This window comes from Patella vulgata, chromosome 7 (genome assembly GCF_932274485.2).
Source record: "Patella vulgata chromosome 7, xgPatVulg1.2, whole genome shotgun sequence".
NCBI classification, from domain to species: domain Eukaryota; kingdom Metazoa; phylum Mollusca; class Gastropoda; family Patellidae; genus Patella; species Patella vulgata.
Window position 1 is genome coordinate 22,660,117 of NC_065885.2, and position 21,089 is coordinate 22,681,205.

General features: G+C 33.0%; 2 protein-coding genes across 5 annotated transcripts; one reads left to right on the forward strand and one right to left on the reverse strand.

The window, feature by feature from the left end:
• Positions 1-188: 188 nt before the first annotated feature.
• Positions 189-10,450, reverse strand: LOC126828230 (traB domain-containing protein). Its single transcript, XM_050557888.2, has 9 exons — positions 10,337-10,450; positions 8,140-8,265; positions 6,652-6,857; positions 6,032-6,172; positions 5,766-5,876; positions 5,140-5,279; positions 3,801-3,973; positions 3,151-3,250; positions 189-2,663 (listed from the first exon to the last, which is right to left on the reverse strand). The coding sequence occupies exons 1-9, from the start codon at positions 10,359-10,361 to the stop codon at positions 2,555-2,557; spliced, it is 1,131 nt and encodes a 376-aa protein (XP_050413845.1). The 5' UTR covers positions 10,362-10,450; the 3' UTR covers positions 189-2,554.
• On the forward strand, positions 10,401-20,721 carry LOC126828227 (uncharacterized). 4 transcript variants are annotated; one of them, XM_050557878.2, is made up of 10 exons: positions 10,401-10,744; positions 12,768-12,922; positions 14,450-15,203; positions 15,608-15,783; positions 16,255-16,398; positions 17,377-17,620; positions 18,075-18,205; positions 18,537-18,661; positions 19,082-19,171; positions 19,854-20,721. In XM_050557878.2, the coding sequence occupies exons 2-10, from the start codon at positions 12,824-12,826 to the stop codon at positions 20,044-20,046; spliced, it is 1,956 nt and encodes a 651-aa protein (XP_050413835.1). In that variant the 5' UTR covers positions 10,401-10,744; positions 12,768-12,823; the 3' UTR covers positions 20,047-20,721. The 4 variants fall into 4 exon arrangements, with proteins under 4 accessions (XP_050413835.1, XP_050413834.1, XP_050413838.1 ...); XM_050557877.2 differs by having other exon boundaries at positions 10,401-10,711; XM_050557881.2 differs by having other exon boundaries at positions 10,401-10,592.
• Positions 20,722-21,089: the final 368 nt, after the last annotated feature.

Sequence of the window (21,089 nt, forward strand, 5' to 3'; positions counted from 1 at the left end):
CTGATCTGGTCAATAAACGGTAACTTCTTTAAAGTATCATGTATAAACTGCTTTCAAAGATAAGAGCCCCAGTCACCCAAATCATTATCAGGCTTGATAACAATTCCTGATTCCAAGGTGCTCACCAGGAACATTTGTCACCAACCACAATTTCATTTTTATATAAATAAAAGACACAATAGTTTATAAATAACAACGTTTATTTGTTGAAAAAAAAAAGACTGTTTGCAAGAAATGTCTACAAACAAATAACAACAATGAAATATGGGTTCCAAAAATACCTATTTGACCAAAAATATTGTCATAACAATAACAGCATTTTAACTTCATTAGTCATCATAAATTTGTGTAATATTTTCATTTAACTTATATTATTTATCTTAACAACTACAAAATTATCAAATTTAATACATTACCAATATTTGAAATTTAGATAGAGTAAAACCAGGCTACTTGATAATAGATATTAGCCCAGTTCAACAAGCTACATACCTCCCTTGATTTACCTCATAGGGGATACTCAATTTTCAGTTCGTCCCGAATTGACAGAACTGCAATGGAGTGATACAGAATTCAGTCCTGTCACAGTTCTGCCAGTCTCCACAACAGAGGTGGTGTGAGTAGAATCGTGTCATAATTAAATACAATGTATCCTTTTCAGCCGTCATGGTTGGTTGAGATATTTTTTATGCAATCAGCATTTTTGGGCTTGATTACGGAACGTTAAATCGAGTATCCCCAAAGTGTTTCTTCGGAACCAATCAGAAAATGGAAAAAAAACAATATCTTACTGTCTGAAGTTATACAGGAGAAAGATAGATTTGAGGGAAGAAACATGAAGTAAAAGATTGTATGAGGGCAGTCTTTCACTAACATATACTGTTTAATTACAGTGACATAAAGATCCAATGTTTTCCAACCTTCTCCATATTTTGAAACCTTCAGACACGGTAATATGGCAAAATTCTCATATCTTAGCATTTGATTTACCTACCTAAACCCACTTTTATTTACAATGTTCTGCAAAATCCGGGAAATACCCTTTAATCTGCTTCTTACAGTGCATTATAAAGCTTTATATTTTCTTCCAAACCATGCTTTATAAGAAGGTTGAGAAGGTTATTCCAAATATATCGGTAGTGTTGCTGTCAACAATTTATATTGGACAAGAATGTGTTATTACAATTACTTTATACACTCAACAGTCAACACCAAAATTCATTTTCCTTATCTAATAAAAACTTGAATCTCTTTAACTTAAAAGATAAAACAGCTTTAAAGAGTGACAGCTCACAATAATATTTTTGATACAATTTTACTTAAACTGAATGTGACAGTTTTTATTAATCAATCTAATTGCTTAGCAGAATAAATAAAAAGAAATACATGTATTCACTATTTGAACACAACCATCACCCATAATCCCAATCCAATATCAGCCACATTAAATAATATTATCTATACAACAAAAATGAAACATAATGATACTGTTGATGATATACATATGATAAGAGTTAAATGAAATATAATAACAATACATGGTTATGAAAGTTATAACAGATAATGTAAGTGAAATAGATGAGGCGATCCATTGCCCTATTTATGAAAACTTTTCAACTAAAGTATTTGATGAAAACAGCCTGTTCATTGGTTGAATGTTGAAATCTGTGCTATGATTTAAGTGCTCCTCTCCAATGAAGAGACAGCATTCTCAAAATACTTTAGATATAAGTTGTAAATACCATGTACCTATACCACAGATAAACACTGTCAGTGAGAAATTAAGAACAAACATGGTGCTATTGTTGCCTCTACTGTTAGAGATATCAAAAGAATATTAACAGTGTTTCAGATATCCACTAGTTATGAAATGTAAACAGTATAATAAAACTATAAAATAAAATCATTTTGATTTGTGATCTTGTTCAACATTCTTATATACAACAAATTTACATGTGGTTTAAACCATCACTTAATTTGGCTTACATCTTCAAAAGTAAATACCGGTATATTTATTTTAACCTTCTCTGTAATATTTTAAGATCGACAAATTATGATGTTATTGCTCAAGGAAAATAGATTAATTAATACATGTATGCAAACCACTTAAAAGAAAGGAATAATTCTTATAATACTGTATAAGTACAGATAATTCAAATTTAAAAAGAAGAAGAAGCTATATAAACCAACAAAAAATAACATAATTTCTAGGATTGCATGATTATATTACCCTCTTTCATACCAATATAAAAGATGAGTATCTCTAATGTATACTTTATTAATACTTTTTCAGACGATTATACTTTTGTAAGTCCAAAAGTAAATCTTTAATTCTTTACACTTACGTAACAGATAAAGTTGGTTCAGTACTCAAGATCATAAGGATAAAATTTATATTACCAAATACAGTTTCTATAAATTCTTTGACCCACATAAAATCACTCCACTACTTAAGGGTACTTTTTTTGATTCATGATTTATTGTTCTTTTGTATACCGGTATCTGTAATTTAATGGACTAGATGTTGGTATATGTAATTTTATAGACTTGATGTCTATATAACAGCCTTAATTATACGATAACAGCCCCATGTTACAAGTCCAAAGAAGCTTATTTTTACAGTTATTTTAATAATTCGTGACAAAGTTGATGGTTGAGGAATTCTGTAAAAGACATAAAAAGATATATAAAAAAGCATTATTTACAGCATAAAATAAATTTCTAATAATGTTAGTATGAATTATCTTTATATTTTATGAAGGGGTGATTTACAAAATGAAATGGGGTTTAACATCTTAGTGTTCTGCTCCAACTGGGCTAATGAAGACAGGCATACGCCATACAGTGTGCTATGGGAGAAATTTGGCCCAGACAGTGGCGCTATATCAAATTCCAACTGCCAAGGGATCTTTTACGTGCATGCCAATGTGTACACGGGACCTCACCATCCGTACGACTAGACAGCTTTCCTTGTCAGGTCCTCCATCCTGCATTACTGTCAAGGGGGAACCACGCCGGAAAATCTGAATGAAGGGTGATTTATAAGGTTTGTTTTTGTCAACAGCTTGCACATTAACGAAAAAGTATTTAAAACAATATTTAAATTTGTAGAAGTATTTTACATGTATTTATATAGTGTAAGTAACTTACGTGATAATATCTTGTATATTTTGTTCTTTAGACCAATTAGCGACAATACCAGGAACATGTCCTATACCTACAACACCTACTACAACTGATGGTACAAAACCTACTCAAAATAAATAATATATAATACTTTAATATCTTTGTCAAATAAACTTGTATTATACTTTAAGGCCTAGAAGGAAGAAGGTTCATATAGTGATAGATGTGTTACGAATATACAGATTTTGTACTTGTTAAGTCGTTACAGTAGCTTCCAGAAAGTGGAAGATGTTAGCTTGTTTGTCTTTTACTTCCTATGAATCCAGAAAATCCTCCTTTCAACAAATAGAGGAGATAATTGTTGATCTGTTACAACTTCTGGATATCAATTTAAACTGATGCACTATGTGCAAACTGTGACCATATAATCTTGATTTTGATTATTACCAATGACAATAATTAGTAACCATGTTTTGCAATATAAGACATACGGAAATACATTATCATTCAAATTGGTATTGCTATTACTGGACTGAATAAATCAATGGAAAATCTGCCTGTCACTGATCCCTGTGTAGTCACATTCAGACTAGGTGAAATTTGGACACTTGACAAATGTAAAGAATTAATGGTAGCTCAGACTAGCATTGCTAATACAGGAAATGTAAACATACCATTTATAGAACTGGAAGAATGAATGGGTCTGGCAGCATATTTTAATGAATGAGTAAGGAAGGCATCTCTTTCATCTAAAAAAACTCGAGTAAGGGCAGGGAACTCTCCTGTCATATCTTTTAACATCTGTTCTAATATATCTTTTTGTTTACATTTCTCTACCTCTTCCTTACTGAAAATAAAATTAATACATTGTTGGAGTGAAAAACAGATGTCACAACAAATTGACCTTTCGAGTTAAATGCAAAAAGTGATGTCGCATGTTTTCTGAAGCATATTGTTACCGGTATATGATATACCGGCCTGGAAATAGCAATTTTAGCGTCAGACACTAATGCACTGGTAGCTGACATATCTAATTCAAAAGATAAACAAAAACAATGAACCAGTGGTTGCCAGGCAGGATATGCCCACATTTTGCAAGAGATGGATAGAGAACAAGCTAAAATCAAAAGCGTTTTTTCGTACAATCAGTGGCCATAATCCAGAAAGTTCTGGTCTGATATCGAAATATTGAAAGGGACTGAGATCTTTGAGATATAAAGATATATTTAAGTTTCAATAAAATCGGATAAAAATTGGGACCTCTAGAGGGTCCACAATCTTCATATAACATACCTTTACACAATTTGCGTACAAAGAACAGCCATTTTGTAAGGGAGTTCAGTTTCGATTTTCCCGAAATTCGAATTCAAAATTCATTATGGTGGAATGGTGACATATTTAAACAGTTTTTGAAATCGGATAAAAATTGTGACCTCTAGAGGAAACATAATTTAAAAAACACAATTTTTCGTTCAATCAAGGGCCATAATTCAGGAAGTTACAATCCGATATGCGTGAAAATCGAAATGAACCAAGATCTTTGGGTTATAAACATGTTTTTCAAGTTTCATCAATATCGGCTCAAAATTGTGTCCTCTAGAGTGTCCGCAAGCTAAAAAAGTCATTTTTCGTACAATCAGGGGCCATAATTCATGCCAATATCAAAAGGAACTGAGATCTTTGGGAGATAGACCAATACATCAAGTTTTGTCAAAATCAAATAAAAATGTGACCTGTAGACTTTTCCATAAACAAATTATGGACAGAGGTGACGGCATAAAACGCCCACATGAAAATGTGGGTGTATAAAAAAGCCAAAATGACAGACTCCAGGATAATGCCTGACAAAGCCTGAATAGTGCCTGACAATGTTTGTGACAGTGCTTTATTTCCAGCCTTGATATATGAATCTTTAGATGTTATCAAAAATATGTTCAACTGAAAAAAATACAATACATGTAGAATTATTTATAGAGGAGAAAACTTTACAAAAGTTTGCCAACAATTACAAACCTGATTGGTTCTTTGGAAGTGAGTATATACCAGGCAAGCATGAGCTTCTGCCATACTGATAATGAACCCAAGGCACGTTTCAAAGTTATATGAATAGGACGATCACCAAGATGCAGACGACAACCAGGTACCAACTGAGCCTGTAAGTAAGTTATTAAAAATACTACAGTTTGGTTTTGTTTTTGACAAAAAATATACATTTCAATTAGTACACAAAATATAGCTAGATTTACATTTTCTGAAATATCTGGCAAAAGATTGGTCATTTGTTTCTTTGGTCCCTTTATCTTTAGCAATTCTCTCTTTTTTCTTTTCCCCTGCATGGTAATTCTTGTTGTCTTTATAATAATATAGTATGCAATTATCATGTACACATCCCATCCCAGAAATGTTACATTTTCTACTAGATCTGGTAAATACATGTATGCATAGGTATTAGGAGGCAAACAGACTTATGAGATACGATAATCCCCCCTCGCAAAATGACACCAGGAGAATATTGAAGAAGATGCTATAAGCTTAAGACACAGAAATAACATGGAATTAATATTGAAGTTATTAGGGTGTGAATTTTCAAGATCAGTCTTATATATTTCAATATGTCTGTTATGAAGCTCCAATCTCACCTCTCTAAAAGCTCGCCTGAATTCACCGCCTGGTGCCATACCAAGTTCTTTGGTTAAATGTGCAGACATACTCAATAATAATAGATTCATTACCCCTTGAACTACTCCACTCTGTAAATGAATAAGAAAGTAATAAAATGGTGAATATTAATTCTAGATGTATTTCCTTTTTAAAGAAATATTGTATTTTTATATAATCCAAATTTTAATCTAAAGTCTACTTTAACTTATCAGCTTCAGAAAAGTTTCAAAAATGATTACAATACCTGTTTGATGGTGAGACGTATTTTTTCCATGTTGATATTTTTGGCTTCTTCTAAAAGAGTACTTTCATCTAATTCTAGGACATTCATTCTGCTTTTGCACAATTCTAACATGACCACATCTGGCTGGGTAGCTTGTACTACCTAAAACAAAAGCAAAAGAAAGTATATTAAGATTGTTGAATAATGGGGCTAGTTTACATTGCTATTGCCTATTCTAATAGGGAGCCCCGGTGGTGGCCGTTAGATGCTAGCTCGCTAACCAGAAGGTCTACGGTTCGCTTCCAGTGTTTGCCGAGAAAGGTGTGGTTTCCCCTTGTCAGTGGAGCAGGACAGAGGGCCTGACAAGGACAGTGTCTAGTCATTTGGATGGGATGACAAACCAAGCTCCTGTGTACACATTGGCATGCACATAAAAGAACAGTTGGAATTCAAAATAAAGAGTAGCCCATAGCACCAGTGTCTGGGAAAATTTCCATCATAGCGCTCTGCATGACTTAAATCCATCCTCATTAGCCCAGTCAGTGCACAAAAATAGGACATTAAGTGTTTTGACATATCTGAACAGTATATCAACCATCCTAAATATTTCAGTTATGAATACAGATCAAGTTATATTTTACCCTAGAAACATCTTCCTGGCTCTGTGTACTAAAATGGGCTGTACCAACAACATACACCTTACATCCTTCTGGTGTTTCCAGTAATACAGCAGTATCAGGTAGATCTGGATTAGGATCTCTGTGTTTCATTGGCATAATAGGTTCATCATTGTCTTCAATATCAGATTCTTCACCACTAGAATATTCATCATCTTCATATTCAAAACCTAAAATACATTTCAAAAAGTTAAAATAAAAGCAAAACTGGATCCAGAATCAATTAAGAAATACTTGATAAAAACGGGAGAACCCTCGTCGAAACATCGCTGAAATAAATCCTTTAAGTAACTTGTATTCCATATAATTGTGTCATGTGTTAAATGCTTTAAGGTTCTCTTAAAGTGAGTATATTAGAACCACCTTGTGTTGTCTATCTGCGGTTCACATCATAGAAAATAAATTGTAATGATGACCACCATTAACAAAACATTCAATTTATACATTAAATTTATACACTAAGTAAATTAATTAATGTAGATCTAAAATTATTGAAAATCTCTAATGTTTATGTTATAAATTTTCAGCACAATCTACAGCTATTATATGTTTAAAAGAAACCAATCTGAATCAGCTGCCTATTTGCTTGCCAGTCAAATTTGAAATCCAATTCCCAAAGCTGCATCATATGATCAAGATACCAATACAAAACATCTTGAAATCAATATCCCTGAACGACAAATACCAATACAAAACATCATGAAATTAAATACAGAAGTCCTGATTCGACTACCAAGCTACATGGGTGTGATATGATAATACAGTGAAATTGAACATATTCCAGTTGACAAACAATTACTAAGTAATTCCCATATTTTTAATTTACCAATCTTGCAAGATCACTTTAAAATAAGGTACTTATATTTTGGATATAATGGTGAATCTAGGGTTATTTTACATACAATATTATTAAAAACTTATTAGGTTTATTATTTAGTTGAGGTGATAATACCTTGTTAAGTTAACTGAAATTAGACTGTTGTTAAATTCATATTAGATAGTCATTATAATATAGATGTGAGAACTTTGCATGAGTTAACACTATATATATGACATACACAGATCCTATTTCGTCTTTTTTCTAGTTCAAAATTTTGTTTTACTTGTCTTTACTTCACTATGATCTAGAAGAGTTGTTAATTACCGGCGTTCTGGTTGAAGTGAGGGATTAGCCAATGAAACGGTCTGTTACAGTTAGTTCTTGGCGTTTAATGCACGGAACTGTGGATAATCCACTAGAAACGTCATGCTGATTGATTAACCGGTCAGGCCTTCATGTAGTGTAGGCCATCGAAAGTATAAAAAAAACGAAATGAAATATAGATCTGTATTTTAATCAGCTTGACGACATCATACATATCAAAAATCAAAACCATTTTACTTAATATAGCCTTATTATGTAAACTTTCTCTCATTCTAATCTCTATAAAAAAGTATTATTGCCTGTACTACCTGTTGCATCTGTAAAATCTCCTGAAGGACCACCTGGTCTTAAAACAGGTTCTAGTGTAACATCTCTCTTATCATCTTTTCCTTCTACATTTGTTACATCCTTAGTTCCTACTCTTTTTCTTAACCCTACAATATACATGTATGTATGTAAAAGTAAAAGCAGTTTAAAACAATAATTTATACTTTATGAAATCCTTAATACTTAATTAATTACATGACTAAGCTTATGAGCAGAAGCTATTATTCAAATTATTGGCAAGTTATTTCGGATGACAGCTTCCTCAGTCAAGTTTATGGCGCAAAACTGAGTTTACTTAGATTAGAATCATTTAGAAATTAGATGAATCCAGTCCATTGCAGTGGTCTACATCACACATACTTAGAACAGCCTATGCACTAGCTACAATATTTGTAGCAGTGATACTTGTTTTTTTACACCCCTGTGGCAATTTGTTTCCATGGCTGGAATGGAAATTCACGCGGCTTGTTGTCTGATATATTGAATCATTTAAAAAGTTTAAAACAATTTCCATAAATAAAGGCTCCGAATAATTTATAAGCCAATTTGACAAAATCAAATAATTAAGTTGGAAAAATATTTCATATATAAATATAATTTGTAGCGTAAATATAGACAGGATATGTGAGAAAGGAATTCCAGGGGGCGTTACCTGTCCTCCGCACACGGTACATGTAAATACGGTGCCACACACGTGTGATTCGTGTTTTGATATTCAATTTATTACGGATATTATAAAAGCTCAATTCTACACCTCAACGGCGAAGTATTCAAATTAGCACTCAAGTGTGGTACCATGATACTTGGTGGAATTCACGTGGATACGGATGATAGAATTGTACGAATTTTCAAGTCGCTGAGCCAAAACAGATTTGCCGTCTTTCAAGAATTTTTTGGCATTCCAATCTCGAAGAAATAAAAAGGTTTCATATTACGATATTTATATAGAGCAATGTACGTGAAGACCTAAACAATTTAAGAGTGTTTGTGTACCTACATGTATGTAGTGATGTGATTGGTCTTTGATAATTGAGCGTGACAGGTTAGTTACTGAAGCGACAGGTATGAAGAAAAGCTACCTGTCACTTGCGACAATAAGCTTTTTAAAAACATTTAGAGGCCTGTATCACCCAGGTGAAATCTCACCAAATATTGCGTCACGTTAACCCCACCCATCGCCTTCCTGTTACTACTATAAGAGAAATTAGCGTTTAGATATGAAGATGGAAAGCGACATATATATGATCACGTGCGACGGAGTGCGGTTAAGGTTTCACCTTTATTTCAATGGGAACTGGTTTATTATATTTTAAGCTATGTGCAGTACAGTTTGGGATCTGTGTTTATATTAGAAATGAAGTAAGTTATAGGCCAGTAACTTTTTTGTCATTAAATGATGATAAAACTTCCTCAAACAAAGGAAGTCCTTAGAATGGTCCACTACTGTGGCTGAAGCAAGCTGGAAGACATCAGTAGTGGAACCATTTCATCTATGCACTAACAGAGTGTTGCATTGGTCAGTAGGTTTATAAACCCCTTTTTTCATTATTTTCAAACAGTGGTTTATTGAAATCTGGTAGTCAGATACAGTTGTATGAAAAGGATGTCAACCATATTGCTTGATATGCACACGTATGGTTGTGGTAAATTTTAGTAATTAACAAAACAGCAAGGCACATAACAGCCAAGCTGTTTAGGGTTCTGAATCACTACCACACGACTATACTGAAATGGCTTCAATGGCTTAACATCAAAATCAAATTCAAAGGAATAAGGACAATTGCGGAGATAACCATATGTGGTTACAAAGAAAATTTGCAAGAACTTTGAATAGGCCTATAAAAAAATTTTCTAAATAGGCAAGCGAATCGAAACTACAAATTGTTAGCTATGTGCATTTTTAAAATTATATTCTCCGCAACTGTATTCTACATGTAGGCCTACCTCTATATTGATCTGCTGTCTGCTGGGGGAGACAGTAAATTTAAAACAAATGTCCAAATGATGAAATGCGTGTGAAAGACTGACTGACATATTTTATATGAGAATACACCTGTTCAACTTGTTAAAATATAAACAGTTGATACCTACACATTCAAAAATAGGCTATAGTCCCTACAGAAGACAACCTATCGACAATTTATCTAAAATATTAATTTTATTTCATATTTTCCTTACCATCATCTGTCGGACTAGCCATCATTTCAGGAACTTCCTGTGCAAATGTGCACCACACAAACTCGTGACGTAGTCCACACTGCCTTCGTGGCTGTGAAATAAAAGTTGGACAGTTAATATGCAACGATGATGGGTCGCCTGATGTGTTACTCGCACCTTGAAGAGAATGAATCACAGCTGTTGCATCGAAAATTTGTACCGAACTATTGATTGAAAGGGATAAAGAGTTTAGTCTGATAATCCGTTTGTTCAAACTGTGTTTATTGACAATTATCGAAGTCTGTTTATTTGCTCTTGTTTGGCTTGGGCTTACACGGAACAGATAGGTAGCCAACCATCATGCTAACACAGATGTAACTCAAACAGAACTATCTGGTTAGGACTCTTCATTTAGCAATAGAACTACCGGTATATATATATATATATATATATTTATATATGGCCATGGGTACCGGTAATCAAAATCAACAGTCCCACTCCAGATAAAATGACATGCCACATTGGCCTACATGTAGCGGCTATGCGAGCCGATACAATTTACTTGACCGTACTAAAGTAACTTATAGCCTACATAGAGAAAATATTTTATTATATTGGCCACGGGTATATTAAAATGGTATCCACCTCCCTACCCCAAAGACTTTTTGCATCACCCTTACATGGTTTTACATGTAGGCCTACACCTATAAATCTTAATTTGAGCTTTTTGTCCCCCGCCTTTCGAAGAAAGCAGGGGACTATTAAAATGGGTTCGTCCGTCTGTCTGTCTGTCTGTCCGTCTGTCTGTCCGTCACACTTTTTGGGACACAATAACTCTCTTCCTAATTGAGCTAGAATGTTCAAACTTGGTGTATGTGTTTATTAGGTCAATGCCTTGATGGAGTTCGAAGATGAGCATTTTCCGCTTAGGGTAAGCAGAGATAAGCAATTTGATTGGTTGATGCTTTGGGACACGATAACTCTCTTCCTAATTGGGCTAGAATGTTCAAACTTGGTGTATGTGTTGATTAGGTCAATGCCTTGATGGAGTTCGAAGATGAGCATTTTCCGCTTAGGGTAAGCAGAGATAAGCAATTTGATTGGTTGATGCTTTGGGACACGATAACTTTTAATTGAGCTAGAATGTTCAAACTTGGTGTATGTGTTTATTAGGTCAATGCCTTGATGGAGTTCGAAGATGAGCATTTTCCGCTTAGGGTAAGCAGAGATAAGCAATTTGATTGGTTGATACTTTGGGGCACGATAACTCTCTTCCTAATTGAGCTAGAATGTTCAAACTTGGTGTATGTGTTGATTAGGTCAATGCCTTGATGGAGTTCGAAGATGAGCATTTTCCGCTTAGGGTAAGCAGAGATAAGCAATTTGATTGGTTGATGCTTTGGGACACGATAACTTTAGTTCTAATTAAGTGAGATTGATGAAACTTGGTGTATAGATTTATTATTATTGAATACCTTAACTAAGTTCGATAATGAACATTTTTTGCTGAGGGTAAGCAGAGTGATAAGCAATTTGATTGGTAGAAACTTTGGAACACAATAACTCTCCTTCTAATTGAGGTAGAATGTTCAAACTTGGCATAGGTGTCTATTAGGTGAATGTTTAAACTTGATGTATATGTAGATGTTCATTAGGTGAATGTCTTGACTGAGTTCAATAATTAACATTTCGAGCTGAAGCTAAGCAGAGCTAATCGATTTCATTTGTCGATGGTTTGGGACAAGATAATCTTGATTCTATCTGATAGAGAGTGATGAAACTTAGTGAAAAAAATAAATGTGCGATTAATTAATATGTGTCATCTATTTATTTTGCAATTTCGGCGGGGGACATCAGCCTCACTGTTGGCTTGTTATATCCTGCTTTTATAAATTTGCCTTTATCGTATTATATAAGTTCTGCTTTGTGCGATGAGTGGTGGTCAACACATATAATTTTGTATTCAGAAACATAACATTTTTTTAAAATTTATATTCAGAGTCAATCGAAGTATTCAAATCTAAACTAGAAAACATTAACTAGCGCATTCCATCCATCGTGTAAAAGCCAGTAATTGCGGTACCACATGTGGATGTAAATTTTATGAATTTCTATAAAATTTTGGGAAGATAGAGAGAGAGAAATGGGGTTTAACGTCCACTCGACACAAACTAGGTCATTTTGGGACTAACACATGGTTCAATTTTATTTCAATTATTCGCTTGCGCGTAGGGGTCTTTAGCAGTGGGAGAAAACCCACGAGGTTGGACAGGCGACCCTACTCCTTGTCACGTACAACCGGGGATTCGACTCAATGACAGACCGTATGATACAGCACAGCGCGCACGTGCTAACCATTCGGCCATCCAACCCCCCAATTTTGGGAAGAATTGAGCACCATGCCCAGTGTTCAGAATTGACAATTTATGTTAAATTTATTTCATTTTTCTAGAAACATGAAGATTAAAGAACAATATATTCATTAATTTATCTGCTACTAAATTAAAAATGGGGAATGTAGAAGTGCATGACCTTGCACCTGTCCGTTCTGATGAAAGAAAAGAATTAAATCTGAGTCGAAAAATATCTTACAAACAGTACGAAAAGGTAAGATAAAAAGAGATATAATATCACTGTCAAATTTGATTTTGGGTTATTGTATCTGTTACGGTAATGAGTTTTATGAATATATTTTTGCTGTATAGGCCTACTGTGTTATCAACTAGATAGATAAGTATGAAAATACATGTTAATACACAGTTATAATATATTAGCAAACAATAAAATGGTCAACTATTAATATACATTAATACAGACAAATGCAATTTTCTGCCATTAACTATCCTATATTTTTCAATAATTTTGCTGGCAACAAATAAGCATGAAATATAGAAATTTGATTGTTAAAAAAATCAGACTGTTTGGTCTCCATTTAATCTCGTTGATTAACTATAAGCAAATGATGTTTCTATAGGGCTGCTGTATACTGTACTGTAAAACAAGACATTAAAGGGACTATCCCGAATTGAACAGAGTCTCAAAATTAAAAGTCAGAGTACGTATAAAAGTTAAGCGTCAAAATATAAAGAAATGGTGTATTTACCCTGTCTCAAAATTTCAGCTCAAAATATTGAGTCATTTGGACGTGAACGTCAAAACTGCTTATCCGGACACGTAACCTTTTTAAGATTTTGGGTCAATTCTTTCGTTGGGTGACCTGATAATCGATTCCCGTTCCTTTAGAGGTTTATACAGTGAATGACCCATGTGTTGTACTTGATAACGAAAGGTAAATTTCACCTACACATTATTTTTATAGAATAAAAGTCATGTTTTATCCAGACACAGTATAATACAGCTTTGGGCACCGGTCCCCACTTCCAGATTAAGACTGGCGGGTTTAATTTGTTTGAAAACGTATCAAATATATTGAGTTAGTTGCTCGGCCCTAAGGTAGAGGAGTTTAAGGGATTTTAACACAAAATTAACCAGTTTTATTGTCAAAAATATTATTGGGATTGGTCCTTTAAGTATGACAGTCATACTATAGTACATTGTGTACTGTATGACCACAAACTGATTATGTAACTATTTTTGTATTTTTTGTAAAACAAAAAATTAATGCATCATGTAATTAATGCAACCTGAAAGCGGTCAATAAATGTGTATTAAAATTAACATGGCCAACTGTATCCTGTTCTTGTCAGCTTACACAGTAAGAACCAATTAGTAGATAATTAATGCTTAATGTGTTGATTTTCTTGTGCATATAACTGTCTACTTAAAAAAATTCAAGTCCATAAATAAAGACAGTGTTGAGATTCATACAACAGATTTTATGTTCCACTGTCAACAGTCTAAGCCAAAAATCAGTAAACAGAATGACCTCCACATAATATTTCAAAACAATAATCTGACTCATCACTGATCAAAATATAATTCAATACTGAAATTTGATTAAAATTGGTTTAATTTCTTTTAAGTTATATTAAAAAAACCCAGATATATTTAAATTCTGTAACTGGCAATCACTCACATTTTTCCGGTTTTCTTGTTTTACCTTATATATGATGTTGATGAGACGTATAACTAGATTCTCTTCCTTTTCAAGATTTTTCTTGTTTCTTCTTGCAGCACAAAAATGGAGATTATCATGAAGCTTGTTTAACAGAATTACCATGGAATATCCGTGACTCTGTTTCCTTGTATGAAAGTATGTCAGCGTCATTTAATGCCATTACAGAACTACCTGCAGAATTACCACTCCGCTTACCCCATCTTTCATACTTAGATCTCAGCAACAATGCTCTACAAAAACTTCCTGATAGTTTTGGTCTTTTGTTTCATTTAAAAACACTCATGGTACAACACAATAAGTTACGAGAATTACCGGAAGCATTCGTCCATCTTGTGAAGCTAGAGAAGATTGATCTTTCTTACAATCAACTGAGAGAATTACCCGAAGATTTAGGAAAGATGGAAAGTTTGAGTAAATTGAATGTATCCCACAATAAACTGCGATTATTACCAGTTTCTTTGGGTGGATGTGAAACATTAACTTTAGTTCTTGCTGTGGGAAACCGTTTAACTGTACCACCACAATCTATCAGCAATGAAGGTTCTGAGCCCATTATCAAATTTCTACGACGAAAGTTTTCGTCTGTTTCCATCTGTTCCGCTTCAGAAATCAAAGTGTGTGTAAACATTTTTCCAAGGGTTCGAGGGAATCAATGCCAAAGTATAGATAAAAATAATCACTCCGTCCATTCACAGTATATACAGGTACAGACAGATACAACTAATACACCAGTACGCATTAAAACTCCCCTTCTCCCTCCTCTTAATGCTACCAAACTAGATCCAGATCAACTTGGTGATAAAATAATAGGTAAGAGTACACTCTTAATTATTGTCCCATATTTTACTTCTGATTGAAAAAGGACATAATTGGCTTTTTGGTATTGGTTTGATATTTAATGTATTAATTAAGCATATGATGGAATAAAATTTTATAATGGACTACCATTATATATTGTTAGTCACAGTTAGTGAAACAGAAATAAATGAAGTATAAAATTATGATGCCATCAACTAAATTTGAAAAGACACGCTGATTCAGCTCATCTTTAAGAACACTTTCTTATTGTCTTTAAAAATTTAAAAAAGATTAAACCATCAAATGTTATATAATAAAATGTCATTCTAAATCTAAAGCCATATGATTTTATCTACCTCACACGTTCTTTGTTGATATATTTAAATATATTTGATTTGAGTTATATCTATTTTAAGGTATGATATATGGTGCTGCTATAGGTGATGCTATAGGTATATCTACAAGATGGATGGGACCAGATGAATGTAGTTTTTATTATCCCAATCCTAATATAACATATAAAGATATAATTGTTGGTGAGAACAGAGTATGGTGGAGACAAGGTGACTGGACGTGTAATGTTGACCATATGGTAAGTTCATTAATATGGATAAGCAGGGCATACCTAGTCATTCGGATGGTACAAAAACTTGGGGGTCTGACATGTTGGGCTTTAACATTTCTGTCAGGACAAAATGGGATTCACTTACATTGTATCTGTTTATTAATCTCAAAATGACCAAAGTAAATTGTAGAAAAAACATTAGGTCATATTATCTAATGAATGTTCAATTCACTGTTGTGTTTTCAATGAGTTGAAATTTGTGAAATAAATTCTGTTCTAGGAATTGCTATGACCTTTATCTGGACTAAGCTCATTGTAGATTCAAATAAGTCTTTAAAAGAAGACAAATAAGCCCTTACGTATTATTTTAAATATGAGGTGACCTAATGCTTTTTGTGCTTTTATCTTCAAATGTAGAATTTGAATGAAGTGGTTGCAATAGGTAGTATATTATCTCTTCAGAAAATTGGTAAAATATATTGATATTTTATTACCTAGATAATTGTGTTAGATTCGATCATATCATGGGCTGGTGTCGTAGATGAATTAGATTTTTCTAAGCGTTTATTAAATTGGTATCAAAATGGATTTACTGATTTGGGTGATACAGAAGGTGTGGTTCTCTCGCAAACTTTATTACAGGTAAGTGGCCTAGAATTACATATACGAAGATAGGATATTATGAAGTAAATTTTAATATCCGCATAGAGACTTTTGATGATTACTTCTACAAAAATAGAATATTATGAAGTAAATTTTAATATCCACATTGAGACTTTTGATGAAAAATAAAAGAATTAAATTATCTCAAACCTCTGTCTCAGTGGTTGAAACGAAAAGGGGAGCAATCTCTCTAGCTCATTAACCTGTAAATAAAACCTGTATTTTATCACATTTTAATCAATTTCTTTATTTTACTATAATAAAAATTTAGTGAAAACAACTAAATGATACTTAAATTTACATAGCTCTGACCTTGCAGTTCAGTAGAGAATTTAAAAATCAATAGAATTTGCTCAGAAAGAAATCTATGGAGTGCACTCACAAGCTCTCCTTAAGGAGCTAAATCGCTAATACTTAGGACATAGAAATTGTCACAAATTGGTCAGAACGCATTAAATAATGTAATATGAATGTATATAAACTGATTTACATCAATCATTTCCGTTTTTACTCTAATTTTAAATCTGTTATGTTCGGCAAAATACGCCAGAAGTTCCAATCAAATGGCAATCTCTAACATCTGGTTATTCCAGTCTACACCGATAGTATTTATTGGGCATGCTCTCCAGATAAGAATATGGCATCTCCGTTTGACATGACTTATGGAATATGTCTAGCCAAGTTCTTTGAGTCCCTTGTTACAAATGGCGCTGAAACGCATTATGGTACACAATTTGTGTACCAATGGTAAAATGTTTATTTTGTCTTAAATATTGGATATCGGAATCCCATCTTTTCCCGGTAAGATCACAACATCAATGTTGATTTAAACTGACAAATAATTCATGTTTTCAATGTCGAAGACTTTGGATGATAGTGAGTTAGAGACTTGGCTACTTTAACTGTTAATTAAATGAATAGTTTATAATCAGATGTATTTATTTGTTATTCCATCAGCTATTTTCAATGGAAGATTTTACAACCAATCCACATCGTGCTGCTGAAGCTGTATTAAAGGAACCTGTTTATTATAATTTAAATGGTGATTTGGATTCAGCTGATTCTATGTCAGATAGTGGTATAGACAGCCCCCAAAAATCAATGTTTGCTCGCTGTAAAAAACGCCTCAATGCTATAAATATTGGATCATGTGATGATTTTGGATGTGATAATGCAGCTGTTACAAGAAGCCCAATATTAGGTTAGTATATGTTTTAAACATTACCTTTGCAATTAACCAATTTCAAGTTTCAAACATTACCTTTCCAATCAACAAATTTCAAGTTTCAAACATTACCTTTCCAATGAACAAGTTTCAAGTTTCAAACATTACCTATCCAATTCAAAAATTTCAAGTTTCAAACATTACATTTGTAATTTTAAAAAAAATTAAGTTTCAAACATTATCTGTCCAATTCACAAATTTCAAGTTTCAAACAATTAACAAATTACTAGTTTTAAACATTACCTTTTCGAATTAAAAAATCATTTCATTGACAGTAATAGTTTTTAGAGAATTATGGCAGATAAATAATAAACCGGAATGTGCAGTCTCCTACAGATAGTTGCACATTATTCAGTGATGTAGATCTAGATGGGTATGTTTTATAGAAACCAACTATATACTACTTGAATCGTATGATACACTTTTTCAGGGGTACCATCATTCCATGATATAATAGAAGTAAAGAATAATGCTGTAAGAATTTGTCGTGGTACTCATGTTAAATCTGTTTGTGTCGCCAGTAGTGTGATGATATCAACAATGGTGGCATTAATGTTACAGGTAGTCTCAACATTATATATCGTAGGGAATTATTTAAATAATCTATAACTAAAGATCATTAGTTCAAGAAATTATTTCACGATGGGTTCAGTATCAGTTGTAAACAAACATGCACATTTTGTTTACTTCTGATGGCTGCAATGATAACAAAAAAAACCAAATCATTATTTCTAAGATTCTTAAAAATAATTTAGCATTTCTTCAGACTGATTTCGCGTTACTCACAGGGTGATGCACAGTATAAATTTGCTGTGCAAATACTCAAAGCTTTAATAAAAAGAATATCAAGGGGTAGTAGCACTGCATAAAAATCTAACGTAATTTATTTTAGGGGAAATATGAAGATGATATAGATGGGTTGATACATGAATCTATAAGTCATGGTGCGGAGTTTATATCTAATCAAGAAGAAAGAAATGAGTTTCTAGCACTAGTTAAAGCTGAAGATTTACAAAGGTTTGTGCTTCATAATTTTTATCTTAATAGATGGGTTAAAAATTTGAAATTCACTGAATATTGTAGTTTCATTTGAATAAGATTAAATTATATTTTTTTTCAGGTATTTGCCACCCCAAATCAAAATAGTGTAAATAGAGGGAGGATATGGGGTTTAACGTCAACTCGACACAAACTAGGTCATGTTAGGACATATGGTTTAATTTATTTCAATAATTCGCTTGCGTGTAGGGGTCTTTAACTGTCAGAGGCAACCCAAGAGGTTGGACAGATGACCCTTGACTCAATAATAGACCTTAAACCATTCGGCCACCCAACCACCTGTATCGTAAATATTTGAATTGTGTATTATTTATTGATTTGACAATTTAAATGTTGTATATAAATATTTTAACTTAACAGTAAATTTTGATTTGACAGTTTAAATGCTAGAGAAGATGGAAAAGGTAGCCACACATTCAAACCAATCACAGCAGCCATTATTGCCTTGAAATCAAAATCAGACTACAAGTAAGTTAATTACGATTTCTATAATATATGCTAAAATACCAATACCAGAAAATTGTTTTACCGTGAATTTCTATAAGCTCACATTGCATTGTGGTCGTATATTTTGCGATACGATGATTATGAGGAATATATCGTTACATACTGTACCATAATATAAAACTGAGGTATACTTTTATTTGTGAGCAAAATAAATCTAGGAAAGTTAAACATGCATTATGCAAGAGCAAAATCTGCTTATTACAAGTCTTTCTTTAGGCCTGAAATGTTATCTAAATTATCAATTAGACATTTTAATGTAAAATTAACTTATCAAGACCATAATAAACTCTCAATGTCAAGGCTAGCCTTCGATGTTGGCTGGATTAGATTCCTATATGCCGCTTAATGGCCATTGATAATTAAATCAAAACAGTGGATAATCGAGACTATGCTGTTTATATTAATGATTTTAGTAATGATGACCGAGACTATGCGAAAATATCACCTGCTTCGTTCTCGGCTCATAGTGGATCAATTGACTGAAATTTTCAGCAAATTACCTTTACACTATCTAGATTTTAACTATTATAGCGAGAACTGCCATCTCTTTATCTTATCTCCCATAATGTATCTTTAATAATACCTTCAACAAATATTCTATTTTCCTTTGTTAAATAATTTTAAAGTTTATGTTTATTTACAGAAGTACGATATTAGATATTGTTATGTCTTGTGGTGATAGTAACAGTAATGCATGTGTAGCTGGTGCTATAATGGGATGTAAAATGGGATTTTCACGTCTGCCTACACACTGGATTGATGATTTAAGAAGTAAACAAACTAACTGGTTAAATGTGAAGATAAATTGTTTGTTAGACATGATGGGTATACCATGATATTTCATCATTCAATCAAATACATGTTAAAAAGTTGAAATAGGACATGCGTAGTCTCAGTTATCGCTTTATTAAAACCAAAGTAGAAATGGTAGTCTGGGATCAATTCTTATTAATTTATATATATTTATATGTAATTCTAGACCAAAGTTATTATCTTAATGATGGTTTTAACATATTAAATTAGGATTTATATCAGTTGTAAATACCATAAACATGACTTTAAAATAAAGTTAGGATATTAAATATAATCGAGAATATCGAATTGACTGTCTATGTTATATAAGATGTTTATATAATCTGATAGATTCAAGAAGTCAAGATTTTGTCCATGACAATCTTCAGTCTTGTCTTACATGTTACAAGTCCAAGTATCTTATAGTTTGCTGTATTCTATTTATTTATTTACTGAATCTACTTAACTAGATTTCTTATTATTCTATAACTACATGCAAGCACAAGCAAATATCATTGAATACAGCCATTAAATAACCTATGGTTGTATTCAATGGCTTGAACATGTACTACTTTTGTCCAGAATGACGTCACTTTCAGAATTACGTCAAACTGTAATGACGTCACCATTAGGCAACCACAATTTTTGTAAAAAAGAAAGAAAAAAGGGCAGAACCTATGATGAATTTTAACGTTATTGGTGATTTTTTTTGGGGGGGTGGGGGGGGGGGGGGGATAATGTGGATAGTACAGTGTATTTTGAGATTTGCATGTAGTTATAGAATAAAAACAGAAATCAATGACCATTGAATACTGCTCAGATTTCTTAATGGTTCAAGAGAGTGTATCCCTGCCACATTCCACTCGCTGTTGTTCGGGGAATGCTTACGCAGGAATACGCTCTCTTGAACCATTGAATAACCCGAGCGGTATTCAATGGTCATTGAGTTTTATCTATTTATCCCGTGCCAAACGAAGTTAGGGAGTGATATTGAAATGGGGTCTGGCAATCTTTCTGTCCCGATTTAGTTACTGGGGCATATATATCTTGTAAACCGTTCAAAATATCGTTTTGAAACTTTGTACAC